The 20338-nt window shown below is 40.0% G+C and overlaps 1 protein-coding gene across 2 annotated transcripts; it reads right to left on the reverse strand.

Moving 5' to 3' along the window:
• Window positions 1-1643: 1643 nt before the first annotated feature.
• Window positions 1644-11656, reverse strand: AKAP17A (A-kinase anchoring protein 17A). 2 transcript variants are annotated; one of them, XM_064501244.1, is made up of 6 exons: window positions 11514-11656; window positions 11030-11159; window positions 9951-10693; window positions 7742-7890; window positions 5045-5285; window positions 1644-3613 (listed from the first exon to the last, which is right to left on the reverse strand). In XM_064501244.1, exons 3-6 carry the CDS (start codon window positions 10623-10625, stop codon window positions 2681-2683), a joined length of 1998 nt encoding a protein of 665 aa, XP_064357314.1. In that variant the 5' UTR covers window positions 10626-10693; window positions 11030-11159; window positions 11514-11656; the 3' UTR covers window positions 1644-2680. The 2 variants fall into 2 exon arrangements, with proteins under 2 accessions (XP_064357314.1, XP_025971249.1); XM_026115464.2 differs by having other exon boundaries at window positions 9951-11159.
• Between the last annotated feature and the right edge of the window lie 8682 nt (window positions 11657-20338).

Genomic DNA, 20338 nt, shown 5'->3' on the forward strand with positions numbered 1-20338 from the left:
GGGGCTTCAGTAGTGAAAAGGTTTTGGAAAACTGAGAACGGAAAAACTGCTAAGTGTTAGACTAGATAAAACTGTATTGAGCATTTATGAGCTACTTTAAGAACTAGGAGCTTTAAAGGGTTTTGATTGGGTTGGGTTGAGTTGGCTGGCCAACTGAAAGAAGACTTCTCTCACATTCCCGCTGCATTTTGAAAAGTAAGCATTTGCAAATAGCTTTTTTGGCTTTTCTCGAAGCTGCCCTGAAAAAAGAAAAAACATCAGTTTGGTTGTACACTATTGAAAAAAACAGTTATATTACTGCACTTTCAGGACATTATATGAAGCTAATACTGGATACAGTATGCTAGGTTACATGATTAACAATCTAACAGCTAAGACTGTCTCAGTAAGAAGCTATTAGGGGAAGAACCCTCCTTCCCCCCAGTCTAGATTTATCTTCTCTGGCCTCAGCAATTGCCCTAGACATCATGGAATCTTGTGAAATAATCGTTTGGGGCAGGGCTGGGAGGAATATCAAACCTGCTCTTAATAGTCTTTCACTCCAGAGAAGGCACTAAGCACTGCCTTTTTTTCCCCACAAACTAACAAAGCTGTTGGATTTTTCCAGCAAGACTTGTGAACACTTTCTGATGACTGCTGCTGCCTTAGTTGCTTCCAGACTAGGCAATGACACTGCATTCATATCTGCATTCCAGACATTATAAACCTGAATCTCCCTTGCTACTTTTATCGAGTTTACTCTGCATCAAGAACACCAACCAACAAGTCAACCCCAGGGGAAATCCACAGAATACATTAAAATACTATACTAGTAAGACCCCTATTCCTGAGCTCAAAGACATTGCTTTTGACAGCCATTAGCTCAGTCCCTGACAGGACCGCAGAAGGAATGATACACCTGTTCAATATGTGGTATTTGGACAGAAAGTTTACCGGACGGTGTGTCAGTACTTAAGAGCAGCCTAAGCAGCATCACAAACAGGTGTTCCACGAGCCTTATCAAATACTCACAATCAACATTAGATTGGGTTTTAGCTTAATCTTTACCAAAGATGAGCTTATGTTCAGGCAGATAGGATTTTAACATTTTAACAAAGATTGTGCAAACATGAACTCTCCATAGAAGGCAACTGTTTAGAATTCAAGAAGTTAATGGTGTAAAAATGATCAGATAAATCAATCCAGGTCTCAGCCTCCAAGATATCAGTGCAGTTCACAGAAGTCTACGAAAACGTCAACGGTGATAAAATTAATTGGTGGGCTTTAAAAACACGAATTACCAGGAGGAGAAAAGAATGTCTATCTTTTCTCTCTGCAGCTAGAGACTACAAAGATTTCAGCAGGATAGTCTAATCAGAAATAAACCCTGTACAGATTCAGTGAGACCAGCACAGTCAAATTCAGCCAGCTGGGAATCAAGCTGAGGAAATTATGCTGCTCGGGCACTCCAGGAAGGTGAGGCACCTTGATTTTTTGCATCAGTGTGAGAAAGATGGCATTTGAAGGCTGTAGGTAAAAAACACACACACACTGCCAAATTAACATTTGACATAGCTATACATCACAGGACTATCAAGAAGAGTGGCTGATCCTCATTACTCAAACATGTTATCAAGTGATTTTTCCAAGAAACACCAAGCAGGTTTTCATATGATAGTTCTGCAGATTTTAATATACTGACATATGAAAACAGCCATTTCATTTCACTGGAAACAGATTTTAATTTTACCATAAAAAGGCAAAATAAACTCTTTTACTATAATGTTATAGCTTTTAATATTCCTGAGCTGCATTTTAGAAGCAAAAGTATTCTTAAATGGATTTAACAAGAGACACTGCAGCCTTATTTTCCAACAACGCAAGTAAAAATAATTTAGCAAGAAGGCCCCTTTCAAAAGGTAATTGCTAGCTCTATACGTACCTGAAAAAAATGCTTCATGTGACTGCCATCTGAAGTAATTACAAAGCCAAATATGTCAACAAAATAACAGAACAACTTTTCAACCATTTTACCACTGCTTCTTACTTCCTACATCAATGTGCCTTTCTTACATGGAAAAAAATACTACATAAATGGCATTACATGCCAGAAAAATTTGGGCCACAAAGTTTGGGACCATACAGATAAATGAAGGAATCACAGCAGTTTAAAAGATATCCTGTGCATCTTTGTAGTCAATTTTAAGAACTATACAAAAGTACGGCTCTCTGGCTCAATCAGCAAAACTCTCTACTTCGTTACATATGATTTCACTGAGTGCACCAGAAAGCATTTAATATTAAATCTGTGTGTATGTAATAGCTTGTCACACCTGGAGTTCCTATAACTGGCACCCATGTACCTCTTGATCCCAAATAGGTGATGAAGAGAAGAAAAACTAAATGAACTAAGAAAAATTACAAAATTGAAAATCAAGAAAACAGGTCAGCTTGTAGCACTCTAGGAACTCAAGCACAGGTGGCTATACCTACATTATGGGAAAAACCTAGAAAGAGACAACAAAGCACAAAGAAACTTCAACAAAATCAGGCATCTATTTTCTTGGTTTCAGGAACTAGATGCAAGTTAGACACTGGTTGAAACAAGCGTTTTCTATAGTAGTCACACCAATGAGGTCTGGCTTACAATTTTCTGGCCCTTGTGTCCAATCACAGCCTTTCCAAATGGCTGAGGCCTCTACTACCGACTCCAAGTACTCCTTTGCTTACTCAGTGATCTCCTCCGATATCTTCGTTTCTTGCTCACACTTCTGCGACTACGACTTCTCTCTCTTCTGTCCCTTTTACGTTCCCTACTGCGAGTTCTTCTATAACGGGAACGTCTGGGGCTTACGCTTCTTCGCCGAGGACTATAGCTTCGTTGAGGACTGTAACTTCTGCTAGAGTGTTTATAAAACCTCCTTTCTTTCCTGCGCCTTTCATCCTGATAACTCATGTCTCTTCTGTGTTTGCTTCTCTCTCTTTTACCCTTACTCTCATCAGTGTTTATACTGCTACACGAACGGCTCTTTCTTCTCCTTGACTCTATGCTACGTTTGCCCTGCTCACAGTGCGAGTCCTTCCTGCAGGTATTCTGGTCATAGCTAGAGACGCTCTTCTGCTGCTGGTTATTGGTAGGAATACGTGAAAGCACTCCTGAACTTCTTTTCTCAGAACACCTCTCAGAGTTTGCGGTATGAAGTTTCTGGCCTTCTTTGACATGACCTCTGTCGTGAATATTGCCATTCAAGTACTTGCACTGAGTATTTATACTCTCAGGGGATACTGCTTTTCTCTGACAGCCTGAAGCTAGTTTGCCTGCAACAGCTTGTCCCGAGGTAGAAGTGATGCAGCTGGATGACACAGTGTGTGGAACACCACCAGCAGTTTTTAGCATACCAGATGGAGATGCTTCTGTTTCTTCTTCGTTTTGATGAGCTGCATCCATTTTCTTGCTCAGAAGATTGTTTAGTAGCTTCTCCCTCAGCTCCTTTTCTTTTCTCTGCAGTCCCAGTGCTCTCTCTTTTTCCTCTTCTACACGTCTGAGCTCAGCCTCCTGTAGCTTTCGTCTCTCCTCTAACTGCTGAAGACGGATCTTTTCTTCATTATGTTCCTGTTCCAAAAGCTTTACTGTCTGAAAGATAGCCAATAGGAAGGTGAGAGTAAATGAGAAAGTATCTGTAAACCAGCTGGTATTTCCAAAGTTGTACCATAACATGAAAGCAGTAATCTGGCAAGAAAATAAAATGTCTTACATAAAGAACTTAAGACTCAAAATAAAAGTGCCCCCCTGCCCCCCAAGAAAAAAGAACGTTCTAACATACAACCACTGTAAGCTGAAACATTAGTATTAATCCACAAACTCTTGTAAGTGTTAGATTCTCTTGGCAGTTTCACAATGCAAAGATTAAGGAGCCATAAAGACTAAGCTTCACCTGACAAGTGTAACACACAAGCTAGAACAACATGTGAAATTTGAAGTATTGAAATACATTTCTCGGGGTCAATACTTGAAGGTTTTAGTCAAATTTAAAACATGAATTTCTCTTAGAGCTCTGCAATCTGTGATTCACAGACCACTTTACAATGTGGCCATTAAAAGTAACAATCACACGCATGCATATTATACAAAAATTCATTTTCATTTTATCAACCACTTTAGAAATTCATGATGCTAAAAAACAAAGTTTAAATATTTCTTTTCTATTCTGCTCCAGACAAACTGTCTCAGTGCAGTCCTCAAAATTCTGGGAGTGAACGAAACATGACTATTGTATCAAACAGTCTCTCTATTTTACAGCTGGAAGATTACAACAGCTGCAGAGTATTTCTCCCCTTTCCTAGCATATAGTTGACCACACAACACCATATGAACTCTAATTCGAAACTAGTCCTGAGATATACTGGCATCAAGGAATAGAACTGTTTTGCCACAGCCTTTTGCATTACTACAAAAAAAAATATTTAACATGCATTCCACTACCCCAATATGACTTCAAATTCTTAAGCAAATTATATCCCGTTTTAGTGAAAGATAACAGCAATACCACTAGAGAGAAAGGATTGCAACATTCAAAGCCTTAGCTGACAGTACTTTTCTGTAGAGAAGAAAAGTATATTCTGCACATTTTCAAACATCAGCTAATGATGTTTGAAATTCCCTCTAACTGGAAAGAGTAGTTAATGGAACTACTAAAGGCTACAAGGGAAACAGCATCAAAACTGAAATTAGGTATTGGGAGTTTCACATCTTATCCTCTGTGTTTAATTCATTTTATCATGCTTCCACATTCTTATTCTGGACTTAAGAGCAAGCCTGCCAATTAGTTTACATGCTGAAAAATGTTATTCAGGTTCAAGTTCACTCTTCATTTTATGTATATATGCATCTTTTACAAAGGGACAAATACTGTTTCGTTGTACAGTTTTGAATTTGTGGTCTAAGGAACAGCAGTTGGAGAGGTACTAGATCTGCTGTTTAATGAACAGTGCTTCCCCACTCCTCCCCCAAGTCAGTAATTCTGCTGGGTTCTTCATTAGCTTCTGAAATAAACATCGAAGTTACCTTTGCCCTGCTTAGCAGTTCTGCAATTAGTCTAATGGACTGAAGATTTCTCTGAGCTAACAGGAGCTTCCTTTCTTCTAGCTTTATCTTCTCTTGCAATTTTTTTTGCTCTTCAGCTTGTATTTTTTCAAGTTGCTTTTTGTTTCTTCGAACTTCACGATCTTTCTGTTTCTGCTCTCTCTTGCGCAACTTTTCTTCTCTTTTTTTCTCTTTCTCATACTCTTCAAGCTCTCTTTGCTTCCTAAAAAGAGATTAATATTTTTACTTTTAACGATTACTTATGATGGTGAAATAAAAATAATTGTCAGCCTGTCAATATTTAAAAAAAGTTATAATCCAAACATGAAACATGGCTAAAACAAGATTCTTTTTTTTTTTAACCGATTAGACCACAAGAGTGATGCATCAGGCAGCTGGACAACCAATCATCAAGGGGAGAATTAAAAAATGAAGCCAACTAACATGTGTGGGGTGCTGTTTTTTATATCAGTCATTAAGACAAAAAGGTATCTTATGTAAAAGATCAAGAGTTTTTGAGATTGGGTGTTGAATGATACAATTTTTAAGAATATTCAGTATTTTGCTGATAAGATTTCCAAATGAACATAAGCACAGTCATAATCTAAATAACCTTACTGAGAAAATAATTTTGCTTCAATACGAAGAATTACATCACACTTTCTGAAAGCATTTAATATCTAAAACCTAAGCAATGAGCATTTGTACACATCAAGGCAACTGTACACCATACAATTTGCTCCATTCAAGTTTATACTCTGAGTATCTCTAGCTGTCTTACAGCATTTGCACATCCAGATACATTTTCTTAAAGTTACATTGTAAAATGTGCTTATATCCCATCCCTCTCCTGGAAAAAAAACATCATGTTATGAGCAAATAAGCTTTATAATAAGAGCAGTCTAGTAAGTTACTTATTAGTAGAACTAGTGCATGATTTTCTATTTTCCATTTTCATTTCACATTTTCTTCAGAACTATATTATGTAATTTTCCAGCTCTTGTAATTACATTTACACAAAGGAAAAAGCTAAAAAAAAAAAATCTTGTTTACACCTTGTTTATCTCCAAGTCTAGTACTCCCTGAACTCTTCTTCCTCAAAAGGATCACACTGTTCTCACTCAATTTTAAGTGCTTCACTTCAACAACTGTAGCAGAACTGAGCTTAAGGATACAACAGCTTCCAAGCAGTGAAGCTTTCAACCTCTGCAGCTTATAGTCTTGTAGCCTAAGAAATTCAGTAGCAGCAGAGAAACTGAACTCCTCTCACCCTTACAAGTAGTCCCTCCAGGTCAGGTAGAAACACATTATGTGAGCGTATGGAAGTTTGTGCTGTTGCTACCTACACAGAACTTTTCGGTGTATAGAAGACTTCAGCCTTCAGAGTTGAAAATTCAGTGCTAGCCTTACTAAACTGAATTTAGAAAAAGAAAATTGCATTAACCTGTATTACAATCATATCCCATTTTGCAGAGGCAACATGCTTGTAAGACTTACATCACCAGGACAGTTAGCTTGCTTTCTGTAACTTGTCAATAGCTAAGTCATATTCACACATGAACTAACAAAGTACCACAGTTATTAGCAAATAAAAATCCCCACAAACCTTTTATTTTCTAATGCAACCCAGAAGCAGAAGTAAGCAAGCAGCAATCTTGTGAACTATTTGTCACATGTTAAGAAAGTAAATTATGAATTCTATCTTGTATATAGTGAGAAAACTGAGATTCTGATTATTGCGAGGAAATGAGTAATTGTCTTCCCCCCGCCCCTTTTTTGCATAATTTTACTACTGCTTCCTGCATAACTGCTGATATAAAAATGCAGATATTAGCCACTACCTTTAATAAGACAAACTAAGAGGGCTTTATAACTGTTTGCAAATACAGTAAAATCAGTAATTTTGGAAAAGGTAACACTCAAAAGGAACTAAGACAATGGGTCACTTTCCATGGAATTACTAGAAAACACAGTTATTATGATAAGGGCTATTCAGTTTCACTGAAACATCGGAACTAGTTTTGGTCACATCAGCTCCAGATTGCATTACCTACAGCCTGGAAAATACACTGCAAATTCACAAAAATTTGTATCATGTAAAAACAGAAGTCCACGGCTATTAGATACAAGTGCATTTGAAAGAAAATATGTGGAAAAGAAAATAAGTAATTTTTGAGAGTTAAAAGTCTACCTTTTGATACCAAGTTTCATTAAAAGGTACTTCTGAGTTAGAGACCAGATGACCTGGACTTTAACTTTTTATTAAACTGAAATTATACATTTTAATTAAATAAATATAATTTGTATTAGGACACTCAACATAAAGGGGTCTTAAGTATTATCCTCGAAGATGATTGCAATTTTTATTTAGAAAGTGAAGTTACAGCTAATTGTAAACATTTGCTTATCTCAATGTTTCCAGATCTACAACATTTTCATTATACCTAACATCAAACTACCGACTACACCTATTAACTCAAATTAATATTGCAACCTTTATTTGCTTGCTATAATTGGAGCTTTGTAATATGGGCTTTCAGAAAAGCTTTAAAGATGACAACTTCCTTTGAAGAGAAAAACCTCACGCTAAGAAGTCTGTACTTACGTATTTACAGGGTCATTGAGAAACAGTTTGTTTTATTATGAAAAATATATCAAAGAGCAATAAGCAACAATTACCTTTCTTCCTCTTTTTGTTTTTCCTCAGCTTCTTTCTCTTTACGTTTTTGCTCTTCTCTCTGTTGTTCAAGCTCTTGAAGCTTTTGCCTTTCAAGCTGGCGCTTCTTAATTGATGCATCACTCAGGTGTTTTGTTGAATCAAAAGAAACCTTTATAGAACAAAATTCAAACCAGTGTTAAGTTGTCAAAAAACAAAAAACACTACAACAACCACATCTTTATCTAGTAGAAAAGTATCCGAACCACAGGACACATACCATCAGAAGCATAAAAACTGCTTTGAAACGGAGCTCCAGAGCACTATAAACACTGGAAACTGTCTCTTAATTTAAATGTCTGCACACTAGCACAATTAGGTACCAGCTTACACTTTTGTATGTGTCTGACTTTTAAATGTAAACCCTATGTGGTTTAGGCCCTGGCTGTCTAATGGTTTCAGCTCGTCAGAATAGGCATATACAGAGGTCTTTCAATTCATATATACGACTGGGGACTGGGCAGCACTAGGCAGAACTGGGCCTTAAAGAGGCCTCTCTTTCTGTGTCACACTGTGATCCTTAAGTTCAGCAAGAGGGGAAAAAAAAACAAACAAAAAACAGTTCTAAAAGATTTAACACCTGGTTTAGCACCTCCATACCAATTTTAACACAAAGATTCCCAGACTGAGGTACGTTGTGTTGTTGTCCGAGGCTACAAGGTTAAGATTATAGGAACGCAAGCAAAAGGAAGGATACATATGTCTGGACCATAAGACCTGGGCCTTCCAGAACCTAAGGGCTACCCTGGCTCTGCTCGATCACACACTGGAACAGGACCCCAGCACACATCACACTCCCGGTGTCCTGATTTCCCATACTAAATACCACCTACATGCAGGCAGGCAAAAATCCTTAGGGCCCCTAGTCAGTGGAAGATATGAACTATGGGACGCAGCACAAAGAGTATGTACTCCACAGTTTAATGCATTCAGACTGTATCTAAAAGGATGTTCCACTAACAGGCTAAAAGGACGAACAGAGAGAAACAGAGTTGGAAGGGTCATACAGTGTTGTAACCTTGTATGAAGGAGATCTGTCCTGACAGCGCAGTTGCATACATTGCCCTCTCTCTTTCCTATCAACCCCCAGGGCAGCTGCCAGAAAAGCATTCTTCCTCCTGCACGGGTAAACTAAATTTGGGAACCCCGATCCAGTGCATGTAAGTGACAGTCTGAATTTCATGCCCCCTTGAAAATAAGAAAGTTAAGGCCTAAAGAGTTTCTATGCTCCAACTGGCAAGCTTTGTAACAAGATAAAAGATTATAGTATTTTACTTATACTTAATAATATAAAACTTATTTAAGTATTTACATGTTCCCATATTACAAAAATGAATAGTCAAGCTTTTTTCCAGAAATACACTTCCTGATTTGATGAATGACTACTAAGCCCACTGAAATAAGTAAGCAAACATTTCACTCAACTGATATGTAACTGGGTGGACAATCTCCAAGCATATCAGAGCAAGTCTTCTTTAGGCCATACTTTCATAGACATTACATCAGAAGAGACTGTGTTGTCCTCTCCTGTCATAGTTGTTTTCTAAGACAATGGGGTTACATAAAAAGAAGACATCTGGAAACCTCAGTATATAAATATTATGAAATCAACATACTGGATTCACAGGAAACTGCAGTACAGTTTAACATGTGATTTATTTATTTTGCCTTTCTGTACATGAAGTACAATAATCATGATTAATGGTGCATCCCACGGGTCTTATGGGCTGCAGGCTGTTAAATTTCAGAATGCTGACACTTGTCTGGTAGACTTCATTATCAACGCAGAAGGCTCTAAATTTCTCCCCCAAAACTTCCATTTGTGGTGTACACAAGAGAACAATTCACTTAAGCCAGCCTTCCAGCGAAATATGTCTGAACTTGTTGAGAAACAGAATTTTTAAGTGAAATGACAATACTTACAGATACGTATTAATTTTCAAGAACCACTAATCATGGAATTTAACAAGTCACGTTTATATATTTGGTCCTTCCATTGAGCAAAAAAGTCCCAAAAGAACAAAAGATCCACCCCACCGTACCCATTCTATGTTTAACAGAACACATTTTTCTTCTATCATTTTCCTTTTAACATTCTATTATGGCTGTCCCACAGGACTTTAGCCATATTTCTTTAACATGGGTTATCATATAAAAGCCTGCAGTTCTCACCTTTATATTGCAAGCCACTGCTTTGCCATCATCACCTTTATACATCAGCTTCATCCCTCGCAGGGCATTCATGGCCTTAATGAAACCTGCATACTCCCAATATTGAACATAAGCTTCAAAGTTTAAATGGCCTCCAAAACTGAAAGTGTGAAAATTTCTGCCAGTCATTTCTTCTCTGTAAGGGTCCAGCATAGGTATGTCCACATTACGTATCTCTCCAAATTTCTTGAAAACTTTTATAAGAATTTCTTCACTTGGCTTTTCTGAGCCAGAATCCTTTGCTGCAAACCATTTACAAGGTAAGCCCTCCAAATGAATAGTATCTGGTCTTTCCCCTGGCAAAGTTTCATTCATATCTTTTGCATCACGAAAAAATGAGTCCCAGTCATGTCTGGTTGGAAAGTCAATCTTATATTCTGCGGCACGAACTTTTAAAATGTCAGAGAAGCCACTCAGCTTTATTGTTTTGCCATCAAGGCATGCCAGAAAAGACTTCACCAAACTTTTGTTTTCAACCTCTCCTTCAAACCGGATGAAATCCATTGTGCTTTTAGAAATTCGCAGAGTGGAAAACTGATGAGTTTGCACCATACCTTTCAATCTTTCCATCACTTCCCAGTTTGAAATGGATTTTCCTGGTTGTTTCAGCTGAGGAAGTGCCACACTGATGGTCATTTTTGTAATGGGCTTAAGGTATAACCCACAAGGAGCACAGAGCTCTACAGCTTCTGATGTATCATGAACTATTGTTGCAGCAGCCATAACACAGAAAAAGCATAGGATAAAAAGAATAAAGATGCAAGTTTAACATATAGGCCAAAAAATGTCAAATAAAACAGCCCTTATCCATAAAGAATTGAATTCCTTGGACATTTAACCATTCCCAAGTAAAACCAATGTCTCTTAATATAAAAGTCAGTTAGAAAGTTAAAACTGAGTAGCACGAGCATCTTAAATTATTTTACAATCATCTGAGCCCACAGATAATTAAACCTTAGTAAGGCTTCAGAAAAAACAAGGAGCTGAGGACGATCTAGGAATAAACGAAGTTGGTATGCGATGGCTCAGAAAGCAGCTACCGTCTTTTCAGGGAGGAAGGGAAGGAGGAGCGATGTCACACGGCCTCAAAGTCTCCTTAACGCTCAAACCACAGTAGATTAGCACTGAGGGCAGACTCCACGTTCTCCGGTACAAAGACACGTAAAGTATCTGCAACGAGAGAAGGAGACCGCTTTTAATCCAGCTGGAAGCCTCCTCGCCCCGCCGCTTACCGCAAGGCCGCCTGAGCAGCACAGCCAGGCTTGGGGCTCTTTAGTCCGCGCTGAGTGGCGACAGGAGCCAAACGGCAGCGAGCGGCCCCTGCGCACTGGCCACACGCCCGGCTGCGCAACGAGCCGCCTGCGGCCGGGCGGGGCCAGCGGCGGAGGCCGCAGCCGCGGCGGGCCGGGCCGGGCCGCCCGCGCCTTTGCCGGCTTCGCAGGGGAAAGCGAGGCGCCCCCCCGCCCCGTCCCGGAGCCCAGCGGGGCGGCCCCGCCGGCCCTCCACCCCCACGGGGAGACTTACCGCGCCTGCCTCGGCGCCGCCTCACCGCAGCCAGCGCGGCGCGACGCGGCGAACCCACAGCAACGGCCGCGCCGGCACCCGTCCCTGCCGCGCGCCGCCAGACCCGCTTCCGCTTCCGCGTACGCCGGGAGCGTCCCGGCTGGCAAAGGAGCGGGGCGCTCTCTATGGTATCGTCGGGGCCGCGGCGCCAGCGGGCGACACCTGGCGGCGGGGTGGGGCGGGGCTCCGTGCGTGCGCGGCGCATGCGCAATCGCGCGGCTACCGGCTACGCGGGTGGATGGATGGTGATGGCGGTTGGTGTCTCTCTGTGGATTTTTAAAACAGGCCCTTTGAGAGGAAAGCCGCACTTTCAAGGAAATACGGTTGCTCAGGGAACGGGGCCCTAAAGCTCTCCTTCAAGTGTTGCTTTTGTGTTAAGGTGTACAGCAACTGTGTTTCTGCTCTATTGCCCAATTCACTAGAAAGTGGGTAGCGTTGTGTCTGGTGTTCCTGTTTTTCCTTTCTGATCTCTCTCTTTTTTTTCTTTTTTTTTTTTTTTTCCTCCAGCTGTGGCTCTACTGGTAGTGAAACCTTCAGGTTCTGTTTTCTGTTTGCTCAGGGAACTTACAGGCAAAATGTCTCCACTACTATTTTGTGAAAAATGGGCCTTTGCTTCCTGCTTTCCCTCTTCGATGTGCACTACACAGGGGGGTTAGCTTGCATACACTCAGTGCATATCAACAGGTCTGTTTTCCAATAAGGACTTTTTCAGCATTTGCTTCGTACTGACAGGGGCACAAGTGGGCAGAAACCAAGCACCTTGCTGAAAGACCCCTGGCAGGACCAAGAGCAAAACTGGGGCCTCTGGAGGCACCACCTGCTAAGGAAAATAGCCTTCCACTGGCTGCTTCCCACACATTTTGGATAGTTTGTGCTTTTCTGGAAAAAGATCCCAAATCTTGTGTTTATAAAAAATCTCACAAATCAACAAAACACAATTTAGTTGTATAAACATGAGTGCCTAGTGCTATTTAAGATGCTGTAGGATATCCAGGCTATGTATGTGGGGCTAAAAATACCACAAAACCTAGAGGAAACCTGCCTATACTGGCAACTGGAGGTTATGCTGACAACCTACAGCACCCCCAATGGCAGTAGGCACACATGCTTAGATGAGCAAATTGAGCCTTCATTGTCACCTCAGGGGCTATGGGATCTGGGTCCTGCTTGGCCTCTGGCTGCTGCTTCAGGACAGTGTGAGTCTTCTCAAATCCCAGGTTGATGATGTCTCAGATACCCTAAGACACTTCAGTAGGTGTTTGACTCCTTTGCCAGGCAACTGAATCCTGCCCCTAGTTCGCAGGTAGACATCTGCATGTAGGAACCTGAATTTAGAGGTCTTAATCTTTATCTGTGTCACCTCCTTGGTGGTCTCAATATTTAGGAATTGTTTAATCAACTGGCATGTGCATGGGGAAAGAGATGGAAAAAAGAAATGAAAATATGTAAAGTATTGATGCGTGTTTATATAATTTTTCACTAGAAAATAAATTCAAGCCATACTAAAGTACCTAGTCTCTTGAATGTGCTTTCTTACTTCCCTGGTCCTCAGTTTATATCAGTGCAAAAAGGGATTTAAATTGCAGTAGTGTGGCAGGAGACAGTTGTCTGTTTTGTGCTTGTTTGGTTCTTATGTCTGTTTTGCCCAACATACAAATGAGGTAGAGTAGTTGATAGGCCAGCAGAACCTGAAATACAGGATTTTTGTATGATCTTATTTTACAGATAATACAGCATATCAAAGCTTCCCACTAGTTTTACCGTCACAGGTTTACTCATACTTCAGGGCAAGTAAGGGATGCAGAAGTTTCCAACTCCACATGGGGCAGCACATATGCACAGGAGAAGTCTTGCCTCCATTCGTTCTGTCACCACCCTCTAATTATATGATCGCTTGTTCTCAACCGCAGTTTCAACACTGGGACTGTAATCACATGCCCCCACCTACCTCTCTCGATTTCCTGCTGCACATCCCTAGACCACAAGTCATTACTGGTTCCAGCCTCCTGACCTCAGCCGGTGACCTACCCATTCTCTTCACATCACCTTGCTCCCACTGTTACAGCATATGAAAGCAGGCACCCGATGCCACCCTAGATAAACTCCCACAGGCTGAAAAACTGGGACTGCAGTTACCTGTGGCAGCAGGCTGGTGATAACTACTGTGTGGAAATAATGACTGTGAAGCACAGGTCAAAACACCCAACACAGGAAGCTACCACCAATCCAGCAGTCCCCGTGAGATCACATTTGTTGTGCAGAGGTGTTATTTCACATCACAGATGTTAGTAACTGTTGATCCACCTCTAATTTCTTGTATGGAAATATTCATTCCATAGCTTACTTAAGTATTCGTACAAAGACAAAATCAGAAACTCTTGCCACCATAAACACCTTAAAATAGTTTGTGTTAGTTTGTTTGAGAATACTGGCACAGTGTGTTACGCTTTCTCTTAAAATCTTGGAAGTTCACTTGGGAGTGCACAAAGCGGTCACATGCCAAGTAGTTGCAGAAGAAGTGGAGTGAGACAGTATGTATGGCAACAGTTTTGAATCCTGTGCCTGAAAAGTTACAAAAAAGGCAGAATTAAAGTTTCCCATGTTGTGCTACCAGCCATAACCATAATAACTTTCACAGACTATTTTTCTGATACACTCTGGGCTGAAAGGAATGTTACAAGTATATTATCTAACATGGTAGGGGAGAGAAAAAAGGAATGCAGAGTTCTGTTTAATAATATTATAAAGGCTGTGGACAAGAGGAAACAGTTGAAATGTGTATAACTTCAAAAAGATACAAAAGAAAATCAGTTAAGCGCCAATACTGCCATGTGGCAAGCGTAAACTTTCTATCTGCACAAATATGATTGGGCAGATGTGTATTTTTTTGTTTGTTTGTTTTGTAAACTATGTTGAGATACCTAAGTGACTAAATGAAATAGCTCTCTTCAGGTTTCAGAGTGTGAAGTGTACAAGTCAGTAAAGCAAGGGTAGTACACATACCTGGAAGAGAAGGGACAAACAGGCAAGATAAACATCAGTAAGTGACAGTATCCAAGCACAACAGTGCATTAAACCTGTTTTTCACTGTAGCACATTCCCTTTCCCCAACTCTGACAAAGGTATTGTGCTACAGACCTGAAAAATGTCTTGTGTGTCTGAAAGCATGTGTCGTCTTTTCAACTTCAACAGATGGTCTAATGGCAGATAACACTTCCACTTACAGACCTTGTCTCGTTGTATCTTTAGAAGTCACAACTACAACACTCTGAATCCCTTAGAAGTTCACTAGAGGGAGCCCTTGTTTTTTATTTATATATATATTTATATATGTATAAATATACATAAAATGTATCTGTGTATTCATAAACAAATAAAATAGGCTATATACAGCAGATACTAAGTTTTGTATTCATGCCTTAATACAGATGATTCTGCTTTTCTTGCAGGAAGATACAATTCTCTTTACTGTGCATGGTTTTACCTGTATACTTACTTGTTCCACTGTTCATTCTGCACCGTGCTGTTGCCTTTAATGGTCACTTCTGGCAATGAGTGTAAGAAGTTACATGTGTAATATATTAAATAAAGTGGCAGTGCCACTTCCATTCCTTCTTCTCTGAAAAATACCAAAGAGGAAGAGCTCTTTTTAGTTTAAAACTTACTTGTATCTGAGACTGATTTATCTCAAGTGATCATCTAAATCTTCTCTGATGTAAAAATACTCCTAGTATATTTCTTTTTAGAAACAGCTTTGGTTACTGCTGTTTGGTTACTTTCAGTGTGATTTCTGTTTTCTGTTGTCACTTAACAGAGAACATTTCTTCTGTCTCCTACTGAAAAAAAAAACAGAATGATTCACTGTGCCATTGAACTGTTTATCGATAGTAGCTGGAGCTGGATGCAGTAGCAGCACAGAAGGCTTGGATTAATAGATTACATAATCATTGAAGAGAAGTAAAAATGCTGTTTTCAGTCTTTCTTTAAATAGCCTCTACCCACAAAACCCTGATGCCCTGAAGCCCCGAAGTGTGTAGGAACATAGAAATGCAAGTGGAATACATTGTTTTATTTTCTATGGAAGGAAATAGTTCTGTTTGTTTCCACAAATAGTTCACTTTGCTTTCATTATCTCTGCTCAACATATATTTATATATTTTATCTAACTGGATGTTGTGTGTCAGTAAAAAGTGTGGGTATGTTTGTCTGCCTTGGAAAGAATACATATCATTAGAAGTAATTATGTGCAGATGAGGGGCAATTTCAACTGACTGGAATTAACCATCGCTTCCCGTGACTGGTTCTCCATTGTATTCTATTTAAATAAGTAGAATATGGCAATGTACAAAGACAATTTCATTGTTTCTTAACTCATCTGTACAGCAGGGAGTTTGTCTTGTTAGCACAGACTAGGAGTATTCAATGCAGAGCGGGACAGTTCTACTAATTTATCTCAGTGCACTGTGCTTACTGCCATCTGTGTTACACTTAACATAAATAACAAAAAAATCTACATTTTGCTTTTGCCAAAGAGGAATTAGCATCTGCAGCAGAACTGATTTATGAACTGTCTGGCTGAACCATACCATGCGGTAGCCTGTAAAACATAAACATTAGATTCAAGCTGTTAAGTCATATTGTATTACGCTTGCTAGCAAGATTTGTGCTTTAAATAGTTCTAGTACTGTGATGTCAGATGCACTGCTGATTATTTCAATTTTTATACAGGTACTCATGTGAGATGCTTTCAGATACTGTTATTTCAGACTTCTGTAGCTATAACTTCAAATATAAGTCCAGATCAAAAAGATCAGGGTTCTTTTTGTCCTTTTTGCCTTATCTATTCAGAGGAAAATATTTGAGTATGATTCAAAGTAAGCATTTTAAAATTATATATTTCCCACATAGTTGCTCATTAATACCAATCTTAAAAGAATCTGAGCTTTTATGTGCACTTTTTAAATCCAAAATTTTTCTTAGCAATTCATGAACTGAAGTGCAAGAGCTTTTGGCCAATCTGTTTCTGGAGCAGAAAACAGCAATGGCTTAATAACAATAGTCTTCCACAGTATACATTTCTCCTTTGGGAAAGGGAAGAATGACGTAATATTCAGTACTAATGCAACTGGTGACACCCCCAGATATTTCTGAAAACAGGTGAAATTAGATGTTCAAAATCCTGAAACTGAATTTCTGAGACATTTTGAAGCAAATAAGGTTTCCTCCCTAGGTTCAAAACCCCCGTTATGTTTCACCTAATCTTGAAAGACTCTAGACACTTCAGTAAATCTGGCATAACTACAGATAACTAGAGCATCAATTCCATGTTTCCGCAACCGTGCCTGTATGCAACCCTGCTTCCCAACACACACATTGACAGAAGTTAGGTGAATCTATGGCAGAAGGCTGTGCTGGGTTTTTGTTTTTATTCCTTTTGCTCTTGGCAATCCTTCTTCCTCATTTTTCAGAATCTGACTGTGAAATCTAAAAAGCTAAACAAAGGGAAGATGACCAAGCTAGATCACATTTGATTTAGTCATAACATTGCACTTGTCATACTGGCAGATACTGTCAGTATATCTCAGGACCAGCTGCCAGGGCCTTGTGCATCTTAAGAAGTGACTTATAGTCACTTGTGTCTACCAGATAGTGGGGCTATACTAAGGTTCAGTTTAAGACAGCTTCATAAAATGAAATAATCACCAAGTGGCCCAACCCCCTGGCAAAGTTTTATCAATTTGTCTCTGGCCTGTAATATGTGTCTATACATATATACATACATACACCCATATAAACATATATATGTGAGTATACACACACTACCATACCTCCATACATATATAAGAACTATACCAGCAAAGCATTGATATCTTTACTGTATACCTGTAAGATTTGCTCTGAAAATATTTTCCCTAAGCTCCCTCTGCAGTCAGTAAGGACATGCAGGTTTTTGTAGGAAAAGCCCAAAATGGCTAGATCACCCTCTAGTATTCTGTTGATTCTAAGGAATGATGAACCACTCCAGGGTGAATTTGTAAATACTCTCTTCCCTTTTGTCCTCTGATGTGTAAGTAGGTAGAGAGACCAGTTTAAAATGTTTAGATATGAAAAAAACCCCTGCTAGCCAGAACTGAACTATTCATTAACTTTGGTAGGTACCACATATGGCCGATAGTGGACAGCAATCAACTTCCAGCCAGAGGTTTCCCCAAAAGGATTAGACTGTGTGAACTTGCTGCAAATGAGTAGATATTCAGATACCGTACTACTGCTTGAACACATTCAGTGGATGCAAGGCAGCCTAAATTGCCTACACCTAAAATGCCTCCATCAACATAGATGTATAGAGGGCTTCTGGCCAGAGCTCTGACCATGCATTTAAGGGGCACTATTCTACTTGTGGGTTAATTCAGGAGTGCTGTCCTATGACAGCTATTTGATACAGTTTCCTAAGCCCACCTGCTTCAGTTTTAGCAGTCAGATCAGGCTGGTAAATGTGATGCTTGTAGCGTGTTTCTGTGCTAGACAATGCTCAAAGTAGTGTGGAAATTAGATTCACCACCAGGACATGAGATCTTGGAAAGATCCTCATGCACATTTCTGTTCTAGGTTTTCCCTTTAAATCTGTGGGAAGAAATAAGTGATAACTTAGGCTTCATATGATTTCATGTCTTCATACACTGAGATTGGACAGAGTTTAGGTGAAGCCAGCTGCAACATTCCCACTGATTTTGCAGGAGAATCAGGATTCTTGAGTAAAGTCCATACAAGTGACACTGTCTCTATGAGCTGTTTCTTTCTAAGCAACTTACAGTGGTTAGGATAAACTAAATCAACAGTGATAGAAGAAGTGTGAAATTCTATTTAGCGCAGAGCTTCTTGGGTCTGTGACATAAGAGACATTTTTGGGTCTGTGTAATAGTTGTATTTTATCATGAGAAGCCATTGACATTGCTCTCTAAAAAAAGGCTGCTGTGAGCACTTTAAAGAAATATGATGCAACTTTGACCATCAAAAAAAAAGCCTTACACAGGAATTTAGAAAATGCAGATGGCCTTTTTCAAACCTACCCGGGAACTTTGTCAGGGTCCTGAGTGCACCAACAGACCTTCACTGCCCTGACCAGCCTCACCTGAGACTCCCACTCATGGACCCTCTGCCTATGGACTCACATGCTGTGCTGTCCTGACCTGCTGACTGCATTCCTGGATTGACCTGGACCTGATTTGTCACTTCATCCTGTCTGATGATCACTGGGCTGTCAAAGGAGCCTCTGCCTGTCACCAACCAATCCCTCTTGGGGTGCTGCGGGATGGTGCCTTGGTTGGTAAGGGTGCTGCCCTGCTTATGCTGTGGGTACTTGTGGCTCATCTTGTCTCATGGAGCTGCCCTGGTCTTCTCCCTGACAGCTCACTCTGGCCTTGCATTTGAAATAAGTAAGATCAAATTCTTTATTCTGATAAGTGTTCTCTAAGTAAGCTGTAGCACAAAAGGTGGGCTTATCCCAAGACTTGCAACTGCTGACAAATCTCTATATAAGCTCTACAGAGAACTTGACTGAAATTTTGTTCTGAGCCTTCAGTTTACTGAGAACAGCATGAAGCAACGAGTCTGCTAAATGCTTTTTTGTGATATCATATTCATAGACAACCACTTTCTCTTCAGCTCTTATTATTGGGATCTTTGATATATTGCCCACATACGGGTGATTCCAAGTAACAGGTAACAAGTCAAAATAGGATTCGTCAGTTTTCTTCAGTGCTAGTGTAACTATCTGGCGATCTTCCTAGATTGACCTCAGACCTAACTTGTCACCTTGCTTTGTCTGATGATCACTGGATAGTTGAAGAAACCTGTCCCCAGTTCAGCAGCGTTCCGGTGCTGTGGGAAGGTGCGCAGTTGGTGAGGGCACTGCTTGCCTGTGCTGTGGGCACCTGTGGCTCATGTCTTCTCTTCTCCCGTGGAGCAGCTCTGCTCCTGCTGCTCCCTGACAGGGTTGACATCAGACCACTTGGAGACCTGTACTTTGGCAGAGTAAACATTGGCCACCTCAACTTCATAAAAAGCTCTCAGGGCTTTTCATTCTGAGTCAGTTCATGTTTTTTAAAACAATTTCAAAGTATGACACTGGCACCATGCATGGAAAGACATTTACAGAAAATGACACATGATTCTTCAAAGCTTAGGCACAATTCCACCATACTGCTGTATGTGAAATACTTCTCAGCCATGCTGCTAAGTCCCAAAGACTAAAAATTAGTTAAGAAGTGGTTATCATCTGTTTTTCTGTTTTTTTGTTTGATTTGTAACAATAGTATCGTTATTTCTGCAACATCAAGCAACATAATTTTCTACGAGAAGAAAGGGTCATCTTCCATTTCCTCTCTGTGTTTTCAGACTTGCCTTCTTCTTGTGGCTGCTGTTCAATCAAGACTATGGAAAAATAGCTTATATTCCAAGTCTAGTGTAAAACCCATTCACTGGTGTGCTTAAAAAGCGTATTTTGGGGTATATGGCTTAGAAATACAGAAGTCGACAGTGCAAGCTATTTCTGTGTTAGGATCTTTTAAAGGATCTTCCTTTCAATTTCTTTTTTCTACTATTGCTGATTCAAATCTCTTTGATGTCACTACTGACTTTCTGTAACAAGTCCAAACAACAGAGAAACTGCAGTCTGGATTTTCCTAAATTGCTCATTTCTGTGCTTAGTTCAGCAGCCTTGATTCTGGTCCTCGCTCTACAGCTGGCTTCTCGTAAGATTTTAGGCAATGTACTTGCCTATCTGA

Source organism: Dromaius novaehollandiae, chromosome 1 (genome assembly GCF_036370855.1).
Source record: "Dromaius novaehollandiae isolate bDroNov1 chromosome 1, bDroNov1.hap1, whole genome shotgun sequence".
NCBI lineage: Eukaryota > Metazoa > Chordata > Aves > Casuariiformes > Dromaiidae > Dromaius > Dromaius novaehollandiae.